The 21170-nt window shown below is 39.9% G+C and overlaps 1 protein-coding gene across 1 annotated transcript in view; it reads right to left on the bottom strand.

The window, feature by feature from the left end:
• Positions 1 to 1673: 1673 nt before the first annotated feature.
• The window catches only part of dpy19l1l (dpy-19-like 1, like (H. sapiens)), a 34220-nt gene continuing 14723 nt past the window's right edge, over positions 1674 to 21170 (bottom strand). The window contains exons 11-22 of the mRNA XM_039806046.1: positions 18508 to 18594; positions 18177 to 18236; positions 17711 to 17791; positions 16182 to 16283; positions 15265 to 15336; positions 13602 to 13681; positions 13377 to 13401; positions 8673 to 8792; positions 8128 to 8302; positions 7024 to 7123; positions 4513 to 4638; positions 1674 to 3779 (exon numbers count right to left, since the gene is read on the bottom strand). Of these exons, the coding sequence (XP_039661980.1) occupies positions 3608 to 3779; positions 4513 to 4638; positions 7024 to 7123; positions 8128 to 8302; positions 8673 to 8792; positions 13377 to 13401; positions 13602 to 13681; positions 15265 to 15336; positions 16182 to 16283; positions 17711 to 17791; positions 18177 to 18236; positions 18508 to 18594 (1200 nt within the window). The 3' untranslated portion in view covers positions 1674 to 3607. The remainder of the gene's footprint in view (positions 3780 to 4512; positions 4639 to 7023; positions 7124 to 8127; positions 8303 to 8672; positions 8793 to 13376; positions 13402 to 13601; positions 13682 to 15264; positions 15337 to 16181; positions 16284 to 17710; positions 17792 to 18176; positions 18237 to 18507; positions 18595 to 21170) is intronic.

Below are 21170 nucleotides of genomic sequence, written 5' to 3'. Positions count from 1 at the left end.
AAAATGGAAGAAGCTAAACATGACTGTCAATCTCCCTCGGACTGGGGCTCCATGCAAGATCTCAATGATCCTAAGAAAGGTGAGAAATCAGCCCAGAACTACACGGGAGGAGCTGGTCAATGACCTGAAAAGAGCTGGGACCACCGTTTCCAAGGTTACTGTTGGTAATACACTAAGACGTCATGGTTTGAAATCATGCATGGCACGGAAGGTTCCCCTGCTTAAACCAGCACATGTCAAGGCCCGTCTTAAGTTTGCCAATGACCATTTGGATGATCCAGAGGAGTCATGGGAGAAAGTCTTGTGGTCAGATGAGACCAAAATAGAACTTTTTGGTCATAATTCCACTAACCGTGTTTGGAGGAAGAAGAATGATGAGTACCATCCCAAGAACACCATCCCTACTGTGAAGCATGGGGGTGGTAGCATCATGCTTTGGGGGTGTTTTTCTGCACATCGGACAGGGTGACTGCACTGTATTAAGGAGAGGATGACCGGGGCCATGTATTGTGAGATTTTGGGGAACAACCTCCTTCCCTCAGTTAGAGCATTGAAGATGGGTCGAGGCTGGGTCTTCCAACATGACAATGACCCGAAGCACACAGCCAGGATAACCAAGAAGTGGCTCTGTAAGAAGCATATCAAGGTTCTGGCATGGCCTAGCCAGTCTCCAGACCTAAACCCAATAGAGAATCTTTGGAGGGGGGGCTCAAACTCCGTGTTTCTCAGCGACAGCACAGAAACCTGACTGATCTAGAGAAGATCTGTGTGGAGGAGTGGGCCAAAATGCCTCCTACAGTGTGTGCAAACCTGGTGAAAAACTACAGGAAATGTTTGACCTCTGTAATTGCAAACAAAGGCTACTGTACCAAATATTAACATTGATTTTCTCAGGTGTTCAAATGCTTATTTGCAGCTGTATCATACAAATAAATAGTTAAAAAATCATACATTGTGATTTCTGGATTTTATTTTTTTTTTTAGATTATGTCTCTCACAGTGGACATGCACCTACGATGACAATTTCAGACCCCTCCATGATTTCCAAGTGGGAGAACTTGCAAAATAGCAGGGTGTTCAAATACTTATTTTCCTCACTGTATGTAAGTACACCCCTATGTTAAATTCCCGTAGAGGCAGGCAGATTTTTATTTTTATTTCATGGATACAGGATACTATGCATCCTCATGAAGTTCCCTTGGCCTTTTGAACTTTATTTATTGAACTATTGTAATTCCTAAGGCCAAGGGAACTTTATCAGGATGCATAGTATCCTGGATCCATGAAATAACTGGCCTTTAAAAATAAAATCTGCCTTCCTTTATGAGAATTTCACAAAGGGGTGTACTTACTTATGCGCCCTGTATTTTAAGAACATTTATTTATTTACGATATATTATTCATTCACAAAGAAAATTGGTGTCCTTAAAGATTGGATTTTTCCTCTTTTTTTTAATGAAGGTATTAAGATCAATTTGCAAAAGATGATTTTTGTATTCCTCTTTAGTCAACTTTAGCATGAGTGTCCTAATTTTTTCACGTGTGTGTGTCCGTATATATATATATATATATTAAAAAAAATATATTCCTGAATAGACTGAAATTAAGAAGGAAAATAACTGATTTCTATTTTTTAAACATTTATTTAGGACAAAAAAAAAAAACAATGGTGCTAATGGCAAATATTTTATTCTTTTTAAAATACAGACAAAATAGACATTAGAAAAGACATCTGAAACACATTTATGTTTGCGACAGGAACAAACTACTTCTGTCAAAGTGTTTTGGGAAGAGCGGCTACAATCCTTAAAAAACGGACACTCGACCTAGAAGATCACTTTTACACCGTGAAACTTCCGTCTTCGTACAAGTAAGACACAAACCAACAGCTCGGACAATCAGAACGACAAAATGTCCCAGATTAAATGTGTACTGTGTGATTTGTTCAAGCCCTCGCTCCGGCACATTTAATCTCACCGCAGAAGGACTGTTATCTCATTCTGGCGCCCAATCAACGAAATCACCTGCACCACGATGTGTTGTGTACCGAAATTATTTTAACCCGTTACAAGTTCATACACAAAGAATACATTAAAGCGGAGAGAAGCTCGCAGCCTTTTCAGAAACGAAAAACCCGTTAGGGAATATTTGATAAGTAGTAATCGATAATTGTGAAGGACATCCCATCATGTTGGAGGAGTAAACATGCAACAGAACAGTTCTGTGGGGCGTGGGCTTAAAGTCACGCTCTTGCAGGAGGAAAAGGGATCAGAAAGAGAAAACATTTTTCTCCTGTTGCTACCCCTCAACAACATTTTGAGAAATACAATAACTAGCCTTCCCAAAAATGAAATAAGGAGATTGATAAAGCTCTCCTATACAGACCTGATATCGATCTTCTCATCTAACCAAAAGATCAGCCAAAAAGCAAATAAGTCTATTAGGTGAGATATTGAACGGTCATTAATGCGCCCTGAAGAAGGAACCAACGACTGCTACCATTTACATAAAATCCACTGCTACAAAAAGTTTGGATTGGCTGTCACAGAACTCACAAATGTAATGTTCTTAATTACTAAAAACATTTTTTTTTTTTTTTTTTATGTGCTACAGTCCCCCGAATCTGTAGCTTCAATATCAACACTTCCTTTGGCAATAAACAGTAATTCAAGAAACAAAAATAACCTTTTGAAGGCCGAACATTGGTATTGTACAAAACAACAGTTTGGGTATTTACATAAAAGTTGGAACAGGGCACAGTTGAGAAAATTCTTTGCTAGTTTATGACTAAATTAAGAATGAAATGTCTTCTACTGTGTGAAATTCTGAATTCCAATGAATTCCGTCTGGGCTGAATGATATGTAGTACAAATGTTTTTAAAAGCTTCCAAACACAAGAACAGAATGTTCCCCTGCGAGTCCAAAGACTCTTAAAACATTGTTGGCTTCTACAGAAAACGTCTCTGAACTTTGCATAAAAATATATTCACAGAAATAAATTATAAAAATCGTGTACTACTGAAAAACTTTTTTTTTCTTTTCTACGAGATCAACACTGCGCATAACAATACAGGAAGTCAGCTTTTGTCAAGTTTGCAAAGGGTATGGCTTCACAGTATGTGGACATCGTCGACTGGTCCAGACAAAATGTACTTCTTCGGCACGAGAATTTTACACAGTTAGAAACAATACTGATGTATGAACAGCATCTCTTTGAAGACAATGTTTCTTAAACTAAAGATTCTATACAACAGAACCAATGCAACAGACTAAATAAAGAGCTACGACCCCTTTTAGCTTTAACTTGGGCACCAATGGGCGTAATGGGGAAACTCGCCGGATGACAACGATGCAGCAACAAGGATGATTGGCAAAATGTGGGGAACAGGGAGTTCCTTGAAGTCACGAGAACTGCAAACGCACCGAGTGTGGAGAGACTCAGACGGTTTAGGCGTGTCCAACCGATTAGTGTACGAGCCCCTCGCTCAGAGAATCAGAGCACCACAAAAAAGGGGAACTGTGGGGGTTTGGGTAAAAAAAAAAAAAAAAAAAAGCAGCAATGGCAGTGACTCATCAAAATGCAAAAAACCCAGTCGGCCTCATGGTGTTATCTGAGGTCGTTGGTAGCTTTGGGGACTTTTAAAACTTTGTAAATGTCATTGGAAAAGACGGTGGCGAAGTGGGGACGGGAGCTCTTGGACATGTGGGTGCAAAACGGAGTTTTACCAACATTTTGGGGATCCTCGACGTCCCAGATCTCTGGCATGCTGCACCCAGGCCTAGGCGAAGAGAGAGAGAGAGGGAGAGAGAGGGAAGAAACAAGATACAGAGAAGACAGAAAGAAGAAAACAAGGTTAGCATTTTAACGGAATAAAAACGTATTGTTTATGCTTTCTTTGTTATAATCTCTCGATAAAAACAAAAAAGAAAAGAAAATACACCCAAAACAATCTGAAATATTTATTTCGATTCATTCGGAGCTTCCCCTTAATCATTTGATTTTATTCACTTATTTATTCACATTCTTTAGAATTAGAATAGAAAAGTTTTATTTTTGATACTAAAATATATCATTATGTATTTTGGGTAAACATAAATAAATATGCAAGTATTATATAAAGATTTATAATAAACAATTGATAAAGAGTATATGAAAAATAAACTATGTTGTAAGAGAATTGGTCAGCAAAGTTAAATATTGGAAGAGTTTAAAAAAAGAAAAGAAAAATTTATGACGGAGAAAGTTCGTTAAATTATTAAAACTGTTTTATGGAGAAGGGGTGGGATTATAAAGTGTATACTTCTTCCGACTCCTTTTACGTACATGTGAAAATAATAAATAAAAAAAAAAAAGTGTTTTGGTGAGATGTATCTATGTTATCTATATTTTTATTTTCTGAATGACCTGATTTTCTGTTTTCTTTTACATGTTTGAAACAAATTTCAAAGAAAAGAAAAAAAAGAAAGAAACGTGGTCCTGGGGTAACAATGTGCCCCCTTTCGGTGAGGTACCTGGTTCGCCTTGTGCACCAGGAATCCTCCAGGACGAAGAAGTCCACTCCCAGCTTCATCAGGTTCCCCCGGACCGTTTCGCCAGTCATGCGGCTGTACATGGAGTAGACCAGCTTGGTTCTCTCCCTGCGTGGAACGCAATACAGTATAAATATGTAAATCAATAAAAAAAGTTGTATTAGGCAAGGCAAGGCAGATTTATTTGTAGAGCACATTTCAGCAACAGGGCAATTCAAAGTGCTTTATATAAAACATTAAAGAGCAGTTAAAAACAATAAAATAATTTAAAAAACAGGCAGGATAATATTTCTTTACCATCTCATCCACCACGGGCCCCGTAGGAACATGTGACTTTGTACTCTTGTTACCCATAACAAGAGTGGAAGTACTTCTCTTTACCTACAATATAGCCGTCGCTATGAGGCTTAGTTTAATCAAGGCAAACTTTGCAAAATCCTAAATGGTTCCAACTGTTTTCCTTTAGATTTTAATCATAAAATCTACAGTACAGGCCAAAAGTTTGGACACACCTTCTCATTCAAATGCTTTTCCTTTTATTTTCATGACATCAAAACTATGAATGAACACATATGGAATTATGTACTTAACAAAAAAGTGTGAAATAACTGAAAACATTTCTTATATTTTAGATTCTTCAAAGTAGCCACCCTTTGCTTTTTTATTAATAAAGGGAAATAATTCCACTAATTAACCCTGACAAAGCACACCTGTGAAGTGAAAACTATTTCAGGTGACTACCTCATGAAGCTCATTGAGAGAACACCAAGGGTTTGCAGAGTTATCAAAAAAAGCAAAGGGTGGCTACTTTGAAGAATCTAAAATATAAGACATGTTTTCAGTTATTTCACACTTTTTTGTTAAGTACATAATTCCATATGTGTTCATTCATAGTTTTGATGCCTTCAGTGAGAATCTACAATGTAAATAGTCATGAAAATAAAGAAACACATTGAATGAGAAGGTGTGTCCAAACTTTTGGCCTGTACTGTATGCCACACCCGCGTTGGAGAAATTCTCAGAAATAGGTCAGTTATCTGTTCAAAAATGCCACTAGATAAAAGACGAGAATAAAATTGACAGTGCAGTATAAGAAATTAATTATTTAAAGAAAGGCAGCGTCAAAAAGAAAGGTCTTCAGCCTTAATTTTAAAGAACTGAGAGTTGCAGCGGATCTGCAGTTTTCTGGGAGTTTGTTCCAGATATGTGGAGCATAAAAACTGACCCAGTTTGGACTCTGGGGACAGCAAGCAGACCTGTCCCAGACGACCTGAGAGGTCTGGGTGGGTCATAGTGTAGTTAGGAAGCAAAGGCTTGTCTCTCCTCTTTCATTAAATAAATCAACAGTTGCAATTTGTTATGAGCTATAAGCATAAGGTGGAACACAACTAGAGTCACATTTAATGCAGCAGTTAAGTTATGGGAATGAGGACTGAATCGACTACAAAGTTCTCCGTTTCATAATGCAGAACTTTGAACCTGCAAATATTTGGATGACATCCACTCTGCTGGTCCTACAAAATCAGCCATCCCAGGATTTTCACGTTGTTCAGACATTATTTTGAATGTTTTAGGCACGAATGTTAAATGTTTTGATGTTTGAATTTTAATCTTACTATCTTATTAAGTGAAGCATTGTAACAAGCTTGTGATCACTTTCTCCTGTAATTTGTTAACTGGATGTAAAGATAGTGTTGACATATCCTGCTGTATATGTTTTGCTTTAGCTAAGAAAAGATTGAGTGATACATGTAGGAAAGGGAGACAAGATTTACATAAAGAAAGATTGGTAACCAAAATCTAATTTTTTTCTCATGCTAATGACACATGTACATTTGTTTGTGTGGAAAGCCCGCTTTTAATATTATTATTATTATTATTATTATTATTATTATTATTATTATTATAAGAAACTGTAGGAAGGCATTTGGAAATGTCAACAGATGAGCGCATCAGCGCACACGGGGCAACAGGTGCACGTTAACACAGGCGCACACCTACATAATAAGCTTTTTTAAAATTAAAATGTTCAATGTCTTATCGCGCTGATGTGACCGAGCCCGACCCGAACCTGAACATCATTTCTAAATATCTGTCCAAACCCGGCCCGGCCCGTTGGGTACCGCTGGGTCCCTATGGGCTCGGTTCGGTTATCCATCCTCTAATCTACATAAGAGTTACATGACACCGTCATGACACATGGACCATAACTCTAACTCTAACCCTAACCATAACTTGCCATGACAAAAACCGAATGACATTAACTAAAAGTAGCGTTATGTCATAAATGTTTAGAACTTGTTTATAATGTATATGTCACGTTCATGACAGTGTCATGTCACTCTTATGTAGATACCTTCAAGTAAAGTGTAACCGAAAGATTTAAACACATTTCACATTAAAGTCAAAACTGCCCCGAGCCACATACGGATGCTTTGTTGAACAACTCAACAAAGCAGAGGAGCACTTTGTGCTGCTGGGAGCTCCACTGACCTCAGACCAGAGTCTTCGTAGTGGGGGTGGTTGACGATGGGCCGGCCTGTGGAAAGCTTCACGCTGGCCATGGTGGGCATGGCCCCAGCAAACACAGAATCTGCATCAATCACACACAAAACCAGAAACAAATGAGACTACAAAGAGATGATGGAACAGGAAAGTTGTAGATAAGAGTGGAAACAACTACACTTCCACTTCTTTTATTCTTATTCTTAAGTATCTAGGTATATAGAATGTACTTAGAAAAAAACCTTATACTATAGACCGAATCCCCTTGGTGTAACACTAAAACTAAAAATCACTTACAGGCATTATTAAAAGTATCAATGTTCACATTAAGAATTGACACCAAAACCGATACATTAATGTTCTTTTTATTTAACATGAACACAGTGTGCAGCGCTACAGACTCTACAGTCAGTGAGTTCTGAGTGACATTTCATTCAGATATCATGAGGTGACCGAGGGACCCCTTTGAAATGGCCATGCCAGTTTTTCCCCTCGCCAAAATGTAGCCTTACTTTGGAGCATTTTTTAACCCCCTTCCCGACAGGCTAGCATGACATAGTTGTTACTAGGGGTGGGGATCACCAGAGGCCTCAGACTACGACCATCATCACGATACAATTGCGATTTTAAACATATTGCAATATTCTGTGATATATTGCAATTTATTACCTTTTTTCCAACTTCAATCTTTTTCCAATTTGAAATTATGTCCCCAAAAGGCAACTTTGTCAACTTCTGTTTTTATCTAAAAAAGGTTCATTTCATCTCACTTTAATTGTATTGCTGCAAAATGGGACACACACACACATATAATAATAGATCGATACTCTGTGTCTGTGCATCGATACAGTATTGCCACGGAAAATATAGAATACTATGCTGGATTGATTTTTTCTCCCACCCCTAGTTGGTACCAATGGATTCCTTAGGGTCTTTTGGTTTCATACGATACAGACAGAGATCGATTCTGGATTTATTTTAAATCGATATTGGATCATTCAAATGAAAATCAATTTAAATTGGAAAATCTAAATTTCTTTTAACCCAGGTCTTTATTTTACTGTAGTCATGGAAGCAGGCGACTTCACTCACCAGGCTGGGTGTTTTCCTGGATCCAGTCCAGCAGCTCCTCCTGCGGCAGGTTGCTGAACTCTCCGATGATCCCCCACTGGGCCTGCAGGTTGGCCACTCCCTGTACGGCCATGATCGCCATGACTGCAAACACTGCAACTTGGGGTTTATATCTCTCCCCGATCCAGCCAAACAACTGACATAACCACCAGGGGGGGGGAGAGAGCGCATTATTGAAGGACAGAATGTGAGCTCAACAAACTGCACCATACACATCTAATTTAAGTGGAGAAGAAACTTAATAGTTTGACATTAAGAAAACAAAAATAAAACTTTTTTTTTTTTTAAATGTAGAGTACATTGTAATCTTTAATCATAGACAGACCTATTCTATAATAGGTCTCTAATACCAACCCAACTAATGCTAAATAATAACATGTATGTATGTATGTTGTTTCTGTATTTATTCTTCTTTTATTTTATATTATTGGTTTTAAGTATGCACCTTCAACCATGACAAATTCCTATTAAGTGCTACATCCCTAAATCTCTTTTCTGAGTCTGACCTGTTTGGAGCAGATGAGCGAGGCCATGATGCACATGTGGGGCGTCAGGAAGAGCTTGAGACGCATGATGAGGATGGCCAGGACAGCAAACGCCACCAGCTGCAGGCTGTGGTACACCAGCTGCAGAGGAACAAGTACACACACACACACACACACACACACACACACACACACACACACACACACACACACACACACACACACACACACACACACACACACACACACACACACACACACACACACACACACACACACACACACACACACACAGAAACACACACACAGAGAGATCAGAACTGACGAAAATGAAGTCGAGCGAGATAATCTAATCTCCTCAGCAGCCGAGGCAGTTAAACACAGACAAACACAAAACTCAGAGCAGGTCGTTTCAACTCAAACGCAACTGGATTCACATTTCTGGAGTATTAAAAACAGCTTTAGTTAGATTTCACATTGCTGCAATATCATATTACAAAGTACATTTTACATGAGTATTTATGCTGCCATAATACAGAATAATGGGTTTGTCTTTATCGCTATAGTAGTGTCTCTCTGTGTGCTTGTTGATGCGTTCTAGTGTGTGTCTATGTACTTTTACCTGTGTCTACTGTGTAGGATACTTGTGTTGTGTTTTTCTCATGCCATCAACCTGCCAGTTGTCATGATCTAGAATAGTGGTTGTGTCATTTTACTCGTCTATGCCCATGTCTTTCTTGTTTTATGTGTATTTTTTGTATGGTTGTAGCGTATTGTTTTAAGCCATCAACCTGCTAGGGACTGGGGCTAAAAAAACTGCCCTGGACTTTCTCCCAAATAGGCCCATCATCCAGCCATTCGCCCCTAGCCGTGCGTGACACTAGCCAGGATGTCCTGATACTATGCCACAGTACTGTAGCCTATCAGACAAGGTATTCACAGCAAGTAACATCTCAAAACCAATGATGATAATTGGGGTTGTGTTTATTAGCCATTTGCGGTTGGTACCATCTTTAACTAAACACTCTGTGTAGAGACAGGTGTTTAGGCTTTTGCTGAGGGTGGTAAGCAAATAATTGTTCCAGGCTGTGACTATCTGACTTGGGCCGTGTGAAATATTGTGATGTAGAGCATCCTGGGACATTCTGGCACTTCCCTGCATTGAATAACCCATTTAATATTTTGTCAATGTCATATTACACATTTGATTCATATTAAGGCTGTGAAATTATGAAATTGACTAGGCCCTATCAATTTTGTCTGTGCTTTCACAAACAACCACCAGGTCTTTGCCAGTTCCACAATAGTAAATGCAAATATGAAAGACAAGAAAAAACTGCACTTTGATGGAAGTCAGACAGAAAGGGCAAGCTAGGATTTTTGGTTAAACTTTTGGTTGCATTTGGTGAATTATTTAGCCCCCTTCGCACGTTTAGAGTGGTACCAATGCATGGCTGACGTTTTCCCGTTTAATTCAATACCATAATCTTCATTCTAGCCGCAAAAGTGAGCTCACTACAACCTCTTATATACAACGAAGTGAAATCGCGGTCAACCCGCGATTCATTTCTAACGCGTTTAATTAACCTAACAGAAATTATTAAATACGTTAAGTTTGACAGCACTAAATGGCACGATCATTTTCAGAATCATGATGCACACCCATGTAGATAGCTGACTGTAATTCGCTAAGATAGGGATAAAGGCAGCCTTATTATAAAGTGTCCTGCTCCTGACACTCAGTAGCTACCTCTTGCTGATGTGAAGTTAACCCTGCTGCCTGTCCCTCATCATGACCAGGCTGTGGATTGGTGATTGCCAGACTAGTAGGCCTACTCTTCTTCCTCAGTTTCTTTTACACGTAGCATATATGCGTATGCAGATAAAAATGTGCCTGTATGGCTAAATCTGGCACATTCACATGTTGGATTCTGTACTCATGTTGATTAATGTGCGTTGTCCCTTTTAAATAAAGAAATCTAAAAAATAAAAAAAAAAATGAGTTAAGAGACTGAAAGTTGATTCATGACATGCTCTTTTTTGGACAGCATAATACCAATGACCTTGCATGCTGATACATAGTTGTCCTTCCATTGACAGTGACTCGAGACTTGATATTAGCAAAATATTTGAATTTGACTTTCATCTCATCGCTGAAAAGAAGTAGAGAGGAGCTCAGTGTTTTAAGGGTAAACTCTGTTGCGGTAACAAGTTTAGGGTTGCCTACAACGCACACAGCAAAGCTTTCCCTACGTACCGCCACCACGGGTATCGCGTTAACCATTGTGGTTGAAAGTAGGGCTGCACGATATGAGGAAAACATGCGATAACGTTGTTGAATATCCCCATAACGATACTACTTGCGATAAATGATATACCGTAAAATAAAAGGGCGCCTGAGTAGCTCACCTGGTGGATTGCGGGCGCCCATGTGCAAAGGCTCAGTCCTCGAAGCAGAGACTCAGGGTCCGAGTCCGACCTGTGGCCATCTGCTGCATGTCTTCTCCCTCCCTCCCCCCTTTCCTGACAACAGCTGTCCCGTCTATTACAAGGCTAAAATGCCCAAAAATTCTCTTTGAAATATTATATAAAATATGTTGCAGCCTTTCGCGATACGTACATTGCGCTAGTTGATATTGCGATGACGATAGAAAAAAACAATATATTGTGCAGCCCTAGTTGAAAGTGGTACTTCTTTTTCACTGGCTGAGTTGGTCTCTCCCTGCCTGAACTTTATTCCTCAGTGGTGTCTGAGTCGTAGTAATAGATAATAGGGTGGACATTTGTATGGAATTCAAACTACCAGTTGAACACAGGAAAAATTAAGTATGCAATATGTAATGATCGGTTTAAATTCCTAAAATGAAGCCACTGCTTGCCCTGTTGCTAGGCTACTGCTATTCTCTTTAATGACACAAAATGGAGAAAATTTGCACTTAATAGATACTCATGACATCAAACTAATGGAGATGTAATGTGAGGAAGCATTTTGGATTCGGCATCATTGATGGAAGAATTGTGTATCAAGGTAAGGCTGCATGCTGATGAAAAGGCAACTGCCTCGCAGGAATATTAGCTTGTCACTCAATTAATTCCGGCGCAAAACGAACCTATGGGTTAAAGTTAAAGGTTAAAGTATAGTGTCTAAGATGAATATACTTTTAGTCGCATTGCACTGTGAAAATTTTTACATTTTTATGTTTGTTTGTATTCACCTTTTACCTGTTTTTGGGCATTTGCTCTTTAATGACTGATTGAGTGTAACACCTTGGTTGAGATGGGTGTATCTTAAGATTGTCGCCGCCCCTCCTGTTTACAATCACACCTGTTGATGATTCTTATTAAGGGCTTCATTGCCCATTCTCTCCAAGGACTCTGATGAAGATGTAACCTTACATCGAAACGTTAGTCACTGTTATGCACCTTAACAAATAAAACCATCAAGTAAGAAGACATCTGTGTCGCACCGGCAATTTTTTGCTATTTTATACTGTTGTGTCCTGCCTTGGTTGCACCGGATTGTTGTGGTCTGCAGAAGCGCAGAGAACTTCCCCTTTTTTCCTTAATAACAGATGCGTACCCACTCGATCGCTCTCTGGGACATGTTTTCATGCTAATCGAATGGGTTTGTAGCTTGAAACAAGCTAGCGTGGACCGCAGTTTATTAAACAGATAGATTATAAAAGACAGTATACAGACGGCCGCTGTCTTGGAAGCTATGGTCTTTCTAAACTATCTTTTTAATAAACTGTCTATACACTTACAATGTTCTCAACGCTTCGGTTAACATTTAGGGACCCTCATTAGGCTACCGTTGACGTGTGGTGATATTTTGAGCCTTTTTAGTGGTATAAATAGCGATTTGTTTTTACTTTCCCTGTGCCCCGAATACTAGCGTTGTAAGCTAATCAGCGGTCCACGCTAGCTTGTTTCAAGCTACGAACACATTTGATTAGCATGAAAACATGTCCCAGAGAGCGATTGAGTGGGTACGCATCTGTTATTAACCCATAGGTCCATTTTGCGCCGGAATGGTCCTATAAGGCAGTGGAGGAACTACGAATTAACGAAAGCGTAGGTTGGTGAATTGCGTTCCAATTCATTTGTATGAATATTGTGCTCTAAATTTCTTAAAAAGTGACAGCCAGTTGCAGCCCTGCTGTCAGTGAAGCTATGATCTCTTCAGAGGCAGCTCTCCTCCAATTAAAACTGACCTCAAGAAAAGCTTAATTTGCTGGATGGACTGTATAATGACATTTGCATGATGCTTTGATCGTGAGAACACCCTCGGGGCTCTGCACGGTTAGTCATTGATCCATACAGAAACGTTAAAGCAATTATCTGGGACACTCTGGAAATTTCCAAACACTGTGGCTGGTGGATGAACATCTGAACATTTCCCTGCCCTGGGAGGGATATTACAGAAAAATGACATGCAGCCGCTGAGAGAGAGCCGACAATAGGCAGCACGGGGAGACTTCTGAGTAGAAGGGAAGCTGCCTTTCATTTCTTAGTAATGAGAAAAGGGATGAAAACCACTTAGGGACATAGTCACTGAGCAGATGTTACTGCGCTGGAGGAATATAATCAAATAAAACGGATTTAGAAAAATGGAACAACGCTGCAAAAAAAAGAGCCAATGAGTTCACATTGAGGTTTTATCAAGATAACGCTTGTGCATATGCTTAATATTAATAAAGGATGTGGAAAAGTATTTTGTCTCACCTCTCCTTTTGCAGCTATTTCAGACCTGCAACACAGAACAGACAGAAATACATGAACTCAGATGCCCACTTGGGACAAAATATCTGTATTAAAAGCTTATATAAAACACATTTAAAAAAATTATTGCTATTTCCCCTATTAAAATCTGTTAGTAATTGATAGAGTCAACTGTAAATATAGTTAAAATGAGCAACATGGCCAGGGAGAGGGCCTCAGGACGCTCACCCTGCAGCTTCATCAACATCATCAGGCTTGACAGACGCCTTCCCTCCGTCCCTCAGGAACCGGACTATATCCTGGACCGTCTGAAAAGGACAAATGGTTAGAATGAAATGCAAAAGGAGATTCCTTCAAATGTCATGTTTTCACACACAAAAAAAAAAAAAAAAAGAGTTCACCGTAGGAGAAGATCTTCCTAAGCTTGCTCATGTACTGCATACCATGCTTCGTCAAATCGACTTAAGTATTCTTGGCTTAGCGTGGGCAAGGCGTAATGAGATTAGACTACATAAAGAGCAGCTCCTTAAATATCTTTTTTCTCTGAGGTCCTTAAATATCTTTTTTCTCTGAGGTCCCCCCCCCCCCACCACAAAAAAATGTTTCATGCTTCAGGAATCCAGAATAAATCTCGCTGTTCTTCCTTTCTCAAAGCTTAACTATACACATGTAAATGTCAACTACGCTTCCCATGCAGAGCAAATAAGACCACTGCAATTTCCTGAAAGCGAAAGAGTATATAACCTGAATATATAAAAAGCAGCAAGCAGTTTTCCTCAGGGGTAATTAAGTAATCAGAGCAGATCAACTCCCAGTTTTGTCTTCCTGCCAGCAGCTCACTGCATGTTTGTCTGCCTGCTGTACTGGTCTGAAAGGCGTGGGAGGCTTCATACAGCAGGCCTGACACTTTTTCACATCTGTACAGTTTCTCTAACTACAGCCTAGTTTCGATGAACTAAGACTCCTCATTTCCCAAGGATGGTGCAAACGAAGACAGGTGTTATAGGATTCTTATGTTAGGTTATGTGCTGAATTTTACTACAAGATGCAGGGCTGCAACTAATGCTTATTTTCATTGTCGTATCTGTTGATAGTTTTTTTTTTTTTCAATTTCTCCGATTAGTTGTTTGGTCTACAAAGCCCGAGACACACCAAGCCGATAATCGGCCGTCGGACAGTCTGGCGAGGTCAGTGACTCGAGTCGGTTCGGTGTGTTCTGTTCCGTCGTCCGTTGGAGGGGCCGTCGGCCTTCATTTTGGCCGATTTGACATGTAGAAACGAAAGGCGGGCAGTCCAGACTCAGTGACCAATCTGATTGGTGGAGCGCTAACCCGGAAATGACGAGCGGGATGAGCGCGGCGAACAGCCTCTTAATATCTGACGAAAATCTTTTAAACGGACCTTTGTCGATCTGAAATCAAGACAGATTCAGCAACTGCATGGCCTATTTCTCGCTTAAAATGTTTTCAGAAACACGTTTCGATGAACTATCCTCGTAAAATAGGAGATCGTATTCTGAATGAGCCGCCATTAATGCCAGGTTGGCATTTTTTTTATTCTGATGTATGTGGGCATTACTGACGTGTTATTGAATCAGGGGTTTCTGTGATTCGAGCCCTTTTAGGACTGTTTTTGCAGCTCGTGATGACGTTACAGTGTATTGTTGTCGTGAGATGTGGTTCTGGAAAAAGCTAGGAAGAAGACCTTAGTTTATCTACCCTAATGAATCTACTGATTGGGATTTAACCAAAGAAAGATCTACACTATCTTCAGGATCCTCTTTTTGTTTTGCAGCCAGACTTTGTGTAGTTAACCATTTTTTTTTTTTTAAGGGGGGAGGGAGGCGGGATCAAATCAAAGTGTTTGTCTGAATAGCTCCACGAAAACCTACCCTCCAAGCGATGACAGCAACCACCAGCATGTTGATGGGCAGCAGCAACGTTCTGAGGTAACGTAAAGGGGTCTGAGGGGGAGAGAGACAGAGGCACAGTCAGGTACGACATCTAATATTGTTCACTGTACTCTAACCAGCTGTATGCACGGTCACGACATGCAAACACAAACGTGAAACGTTGTGTTGCTTGGTTGTGTTTTGATGCTTGCGTGGCTTCTTATAATGAATGGGGATACTGTTGATGTGTAACTGTTAATGTCTTGCTGCTTCCTGTAGCTCTGCGTGGCTTTAAATTGTTTTTAATTGTTTTCTAACTGCTCTTTAATGTTTAATGTAAAGCACTTTGAATTGCCCTGTTGCTGAAATGTGCTATACAAATAAAGCTGCCTTGCCTTGCTTGCTGAGAAAGCTTATTTGTTGCTATAGCTGCCTGTGTGGTGTCTTGTTGACTTCTGTCTGTATAGTTTAACATATACTAATGTCTTGCTGTTTCCTGTTGTTCTGGTCTAAAATCATCTGGCCAAAGGACTACAGTTGAAAATTAGCCGGCCGGCTAACACTGGCACATTTACAGAAATGTTGATTAATGTGTGTTGTCCTTTATAAAATAAAGAAAGAAATCAGGCGGCTGTGTAGCACAGAATCAACTCAAAATAAGCTGCCAGGTTCTGCTGTTAGGTTTCTATTCCCCCATTAAATTCAGAGCACCGATCTGCCTCCCTCCTGCTGTGAGAAAATACCAGCCACTTTGATACAAAACGGCAGGCTTTTTTCTTTTCTTTTTTTCTTCTGATTAAAAGAAATGGGTTTCAAACCAAACCACCCGAGACTTGTATTTTTATCAAGTGAAAGCTTCAAGCATGAAAAATAGGAACTCTGATCGAGGGCCAGATTTTGGTATAAACAGACCTTACCTCCAACTCCATGAAGTCAAATTCTGCAGCACACGTGTACATCAGAGTGTGGAAGTCCTTGTAGCTCGTGAACTTAGACTTGATCAGTGCACTGATGTGAGCCTGGAAAAGACAAAAAATAAAAATAAAAATGATCTATTTCCTGACTTTTAAATGCTTGTTAATTGTTCAGTGTGACCTTTTCTGATGGTGGTATTTAACAATATTTAACATTTAACAGTTAAATAGGGCGTTAGCTTCACAAAGCAATCTAAACATTGGCAGCTAAGTTTTCACTTGAGGGTTGTGTTAGATAAATTATGATTTGCATTCCACTGTCTTCATTAATATTAAAACTGTTTGCATAAGACTATCATATTATACTGGTTGCTCTCCCACAAGACAACATGGAGCCATTGGCTATCTTGTCTGGGGCCTGAGGACAGAACATGTGTCTCTCTAACCAGATAAAAGAGACGTCATTGACTCTGACCAGATAGAGGAGACGGCATCTAAACTGACCAGATAACAACTAACAACATCGACTTTGTATTATGATTACATTTCGGTCATAAATATGCCGATGTAGGGGGCTTCCCGTTACTCACTTTCTGTACTTATGCTGCGAGTGCTGTAAACTGACTCTACTTGCAAGTAAAAACTAACATTATTACATCTTCAGTGGTTTCTGTCTATTCTTGAAAATGTAATTATTATAACAGGTTGACTACACAATATGACTTGAATATAATTTCTTTAATAACAAATGCAGTGTGTAGTGTGCATTGCTAAACATTTAGTAGTTAGATTCAAAGTGTTGGGGGCCCCCTTTTTTTTTTTTTTTTTTTTTTTTGATTATTTACATTGTAGATTCTCACTGAAGGCATCAAAACTATGAAGAACACATATGGAATTGTACTTAACAAAAAAGTGTGAAATAACTGAAAACATGTCTTATATTTTAGATTCTTCAAAGTAGCCACCCTTTGCATTTTTATTAATAAGGGAAAAAAATCCACTAATTAACCCTGACAAAGCACACCTGTGAAGTGAAAACCATTTCAGGTGACTACCTCATGAAGCTCATTGAGAGAACACCAAGGGTTTGCAAAGTTATCAAAAAAAGCAAAGGGTGGCTACTTTGAGGAATCTAAAATATAAGACATGTTTTCAGTTATTTCACACTTTTTTGTTAAGTACATAATTCCATATGTGTTCATTCATAGTTTTGATGCCTTCAGTGAGAATCTACAATGTAAATAGTCATGAAAATAAAGAAACACATTGAATGAGAAGGTGTGTCCAAACTTTTGGCCTGTACTGTATATGAACCGATCCACATTTAAAAACATATCTGTGCAACTATTAAACTTTTCGATATGTGGACACTGTGGAAAACATTATTTTTCTACGTTCCTTTCTCTTTCTAGGAACCCTTCATAGTCATTACTCTGATTTTAAGTCAAACATATTATTCAGGAATATAATCTACTTCAAACTGAAAATTAGCAGTTTTTCCAGATATATGTAGTAACGTTTCTGTAGCTTACATCATCCGAGGCACAGAGGACTGTAGACAGCATGAATTTGAGCAGAATGGTGGAGCCAACCCAAGCCAAACCCTGCATGAGCTGAGGAGGGAGAAGAGATGCACATTGTCAGGCTGACATGTGCACATGTACACACACACACACACACACACACACACACACACACACACACACACACACACACACACACACACACACACACACACACACACACACACACACACACACACACACACACACACACACACACACACTTCAAGGCGCTGTGGAGTTGGGAGTAAGCCATGTAGGCCATTGTTGACTGGACACAGTGGCCAGAAAATCCAGCCAGTTCCAATCTTTTACCTCTTTTAACAACGAACTGACCCAAAACTAAGACTGCATAATCGACAACATGCTTATTTTCTGTGCCAAAAATGACGTGTATCCCCTCTAAACACAAGAAGGAGAAGTCATTTCTACATACCCAGATGACGATGCCAGGTTTAAAGACTTGAGCAAATCGATCCCTTAATGCAATGATTGCCTGGAGAGAGAAAGAAAATACCAAAACAGAATTCAAAACCACAAAAGAAATCATCCATAGTTACCTAAAATGATAAAATACAAACCTATTATCTCAACAATGGTTTTGTATTTTCATTTCCACTTTCCTCTGCAATACCATTTACTCAAACAAATGTGTTTGTTATTTAAGACCAGCTGGATACATTAATCAAATTGAAGTTATCTAGACTGACGCGATAAATCTCGGAACGTTAATGGCTGTACATCGGATTTTAAAAGGTCCAACTCACCCAGATGGAGACTAGCGAGGAGGCGTAGAAGGACGTGAGCAGCATGGAGTTTCCAAACATCAGGACGAAGCAGACGCCGAGAGTGATCTGCAGGATGAGAACAGGTAGGAGAGGAACGGTCACCTGCTTGATGTGCACGATCTGTCGCTGTGATTAGACAGAACGCCAAACATGCGAGTCTGGCTGGATGACACAGTACAGTGTGGTGCCATCCCAACTTCTGAAGTTCCCATCTTCCTGAAGGTGTATTTGTTTTTTTATTCTTTAATGATCCCCAGTGGGGAATTTGTTTTTTTTTTTAAATCATGGTGGAGGCATTAAGTTTAGCAGAACCTTAAAAGCTTTAGTGTGAAACTTTTTGATATTAATGAACATCTGTTACATTCAAGCCATTGCCAAATGAGATGCTACAAAGCTAATTAAGACTCACACAACTCGGTCTGTATTTCTCAGTATGGCTGTGTTCAGAAACTGGTGGCGTCCGGCGACTTTCCCGCGCAGAAACTCGAGCGAAGATAATGACCTCTTCTGAAGAGTCGGTCATGTTTTTTTAATCCTCCGTGTCCTCCTTGGCTAATAGCAACTGCGTGGCTGAGGGGTGGGTGGTGGTGCGCGATCACGGAAGGCTTGTGTCATGTGGACGCGCCGACAGTTTTGTTGTCATCGCTTAGAATTCCTCATGGGGGAGACCAAAACTACGCTCTATAGCGGGCAGCCAAATATCTCTGCGCAGACAAAATGTTTCACTTTCTCTGTGGCCACGGCAGGGTGAGCAGGGTGTCTTATCACACAGCTGCTACGTCTCCCATCATCTATGGAGGCGCAAAGTTGAAAAACTCCTCTCCCTGGAAAGGTTATGAGGTTACGCATGTTGCAATGCTAATGCTTGCTCTTGAGGGAATTACTGTAATTGTTGGGGTTTTGGAATTTATAGAGTGTGGTCTAGACCTACTCTATCTGTAAAGTGTCTCGAGATAACTCTTGTTATGATTTGATAATATAAATAAAATTGAATTGAATGTTGGACACTGACCTGAATGACACCTGGGTACCATTGGCTCAACTTACGTAGCATGAGTTTATAAGATGGAAATTCCACCACACCAGTGGCCTCAATAAAACGCTCCATGTTCACAACAACATATCTGCCTCTCATGGTCTGGGATACATTGTCTTAAGTGTAAAACACTCCAGAGATTTAAACCAATGCAGTAAACTTTGAATACACAGCCACTGGGAAAATGTAATCCTTATTTAATAAACACTTGATGCTTAATCCCATGCAGAGTGACACAAACGCAAACTCGTTGCATTATGTAGACAGGCACTTACAACCCAGGGGCAGGGGGTACTTCACCAGTTGCAGCTGCCATTTAAAAAACTTCAATATTAAATATTTTCAAATAATTCCAGCTTCTAAAATGTATTTATTTTTTTTGTATCATTGTAAATCGAATATTTGGGGCGTTTGGATCAATTTCAAAAGGGTCACCTTGGAATCTGAGAAACTGTGATTGCGCAATTTATACTAGTTTTGACATTTTAAAGCCTACCCAAACAGTTAATCATGAAATAATACCCAAACACAGTTTTTACAGTTGCTTATAGCATACTGTATCTGTACCTTGACTTGTATTTTGTTCTGTACCCGTTTCTGTGTCGTATTGTTTGCACCGTATGCGTTATTCTTTTTGCCTTGTACCAGGCAAGCACAATTTCGTTCCTCTCTGTACTGCACTGTTTATAGAAGGATGTCAATAAAGTCTTTCTTATCTTAACAACTGACAGATCAGTTGATGATCAAAAGTGACACTGCTCATTAAGACTCATTAACAGCGCTGTAGCTCATAGAGGACACATGCATATCTTTGTGTCTGGATATCTTTCTTACACATGCATGCACGTACGTACACACGCACACACAAAGCCAAAGTTATTGCAGCCAAGCTTGCTAAATTATGCAAAGGCATATGCCTTCCTCTGACACAAATCTCCACCATCTTACCACAAAGGGCCCTCTCCCTATCTGTGGAGCACACCGGGTCCTGGCTAACAGCCTGGCATGCTGAGGGGGATTAGGGGGAAAGAATGTGGAAGAGAGGGACCAAATGGAAACACGGAAACACACACACACACACACACACACACACACACACACACACACACACACACACACACACACACACACACACACACACACACACACACACACACACACACACACACACACACACACACACACACACACACACAAAAAAAAAACACACACACACACACACACACACACAAAAACATCTTTACACATCAACACAGATATTCTTTTGTCCTTGGCAGGGTGAAGCGAGTTGCCCACATATCCTCCCTCTTCCATGCTAAAAAGGCAGTCGTGCACGTGCAGTGGCAGCGTTAATGCTAAAGAAAAGTCGGCCCTGTCTCGGCTGGCGTGTCGTCCTCTCGGCTCATGAAATTCTTCCGGCCGAGGAGCTGAGCGAGATAAGGCGAGCCGGGGCAGAGCACATTACAGCTCAGAGGATAGCAGCTGGAAAGCCTTTCACTTGTGTTGGGCACAACACATAATCCTCACACACACACAGTGAAAGCTAATGCACATTTGTGATATACCAAACTACTGAGCAAATCGAAATGAACCACCGAAAACCTCT

This window comes from Perca fluviatilis, chromosome 7 (genome assembly GCF_010015445.1).
Source record: "Perca fluviatilis chromosome 7, GENO_Pfluv_1.0, whole genome shotgun sequence".
Taxonomy (NCBI): domain Eukaryota; kingdom Metazoa; phylum Chordata; class Actinopteri; order Perciformes; family Percidae; genus Perca; species Perca fluviatilis.
Note: the sequence above shows the minus strand (reverse complement) of the source record. Positions and strands in the feature narration are given on the sequence as shown.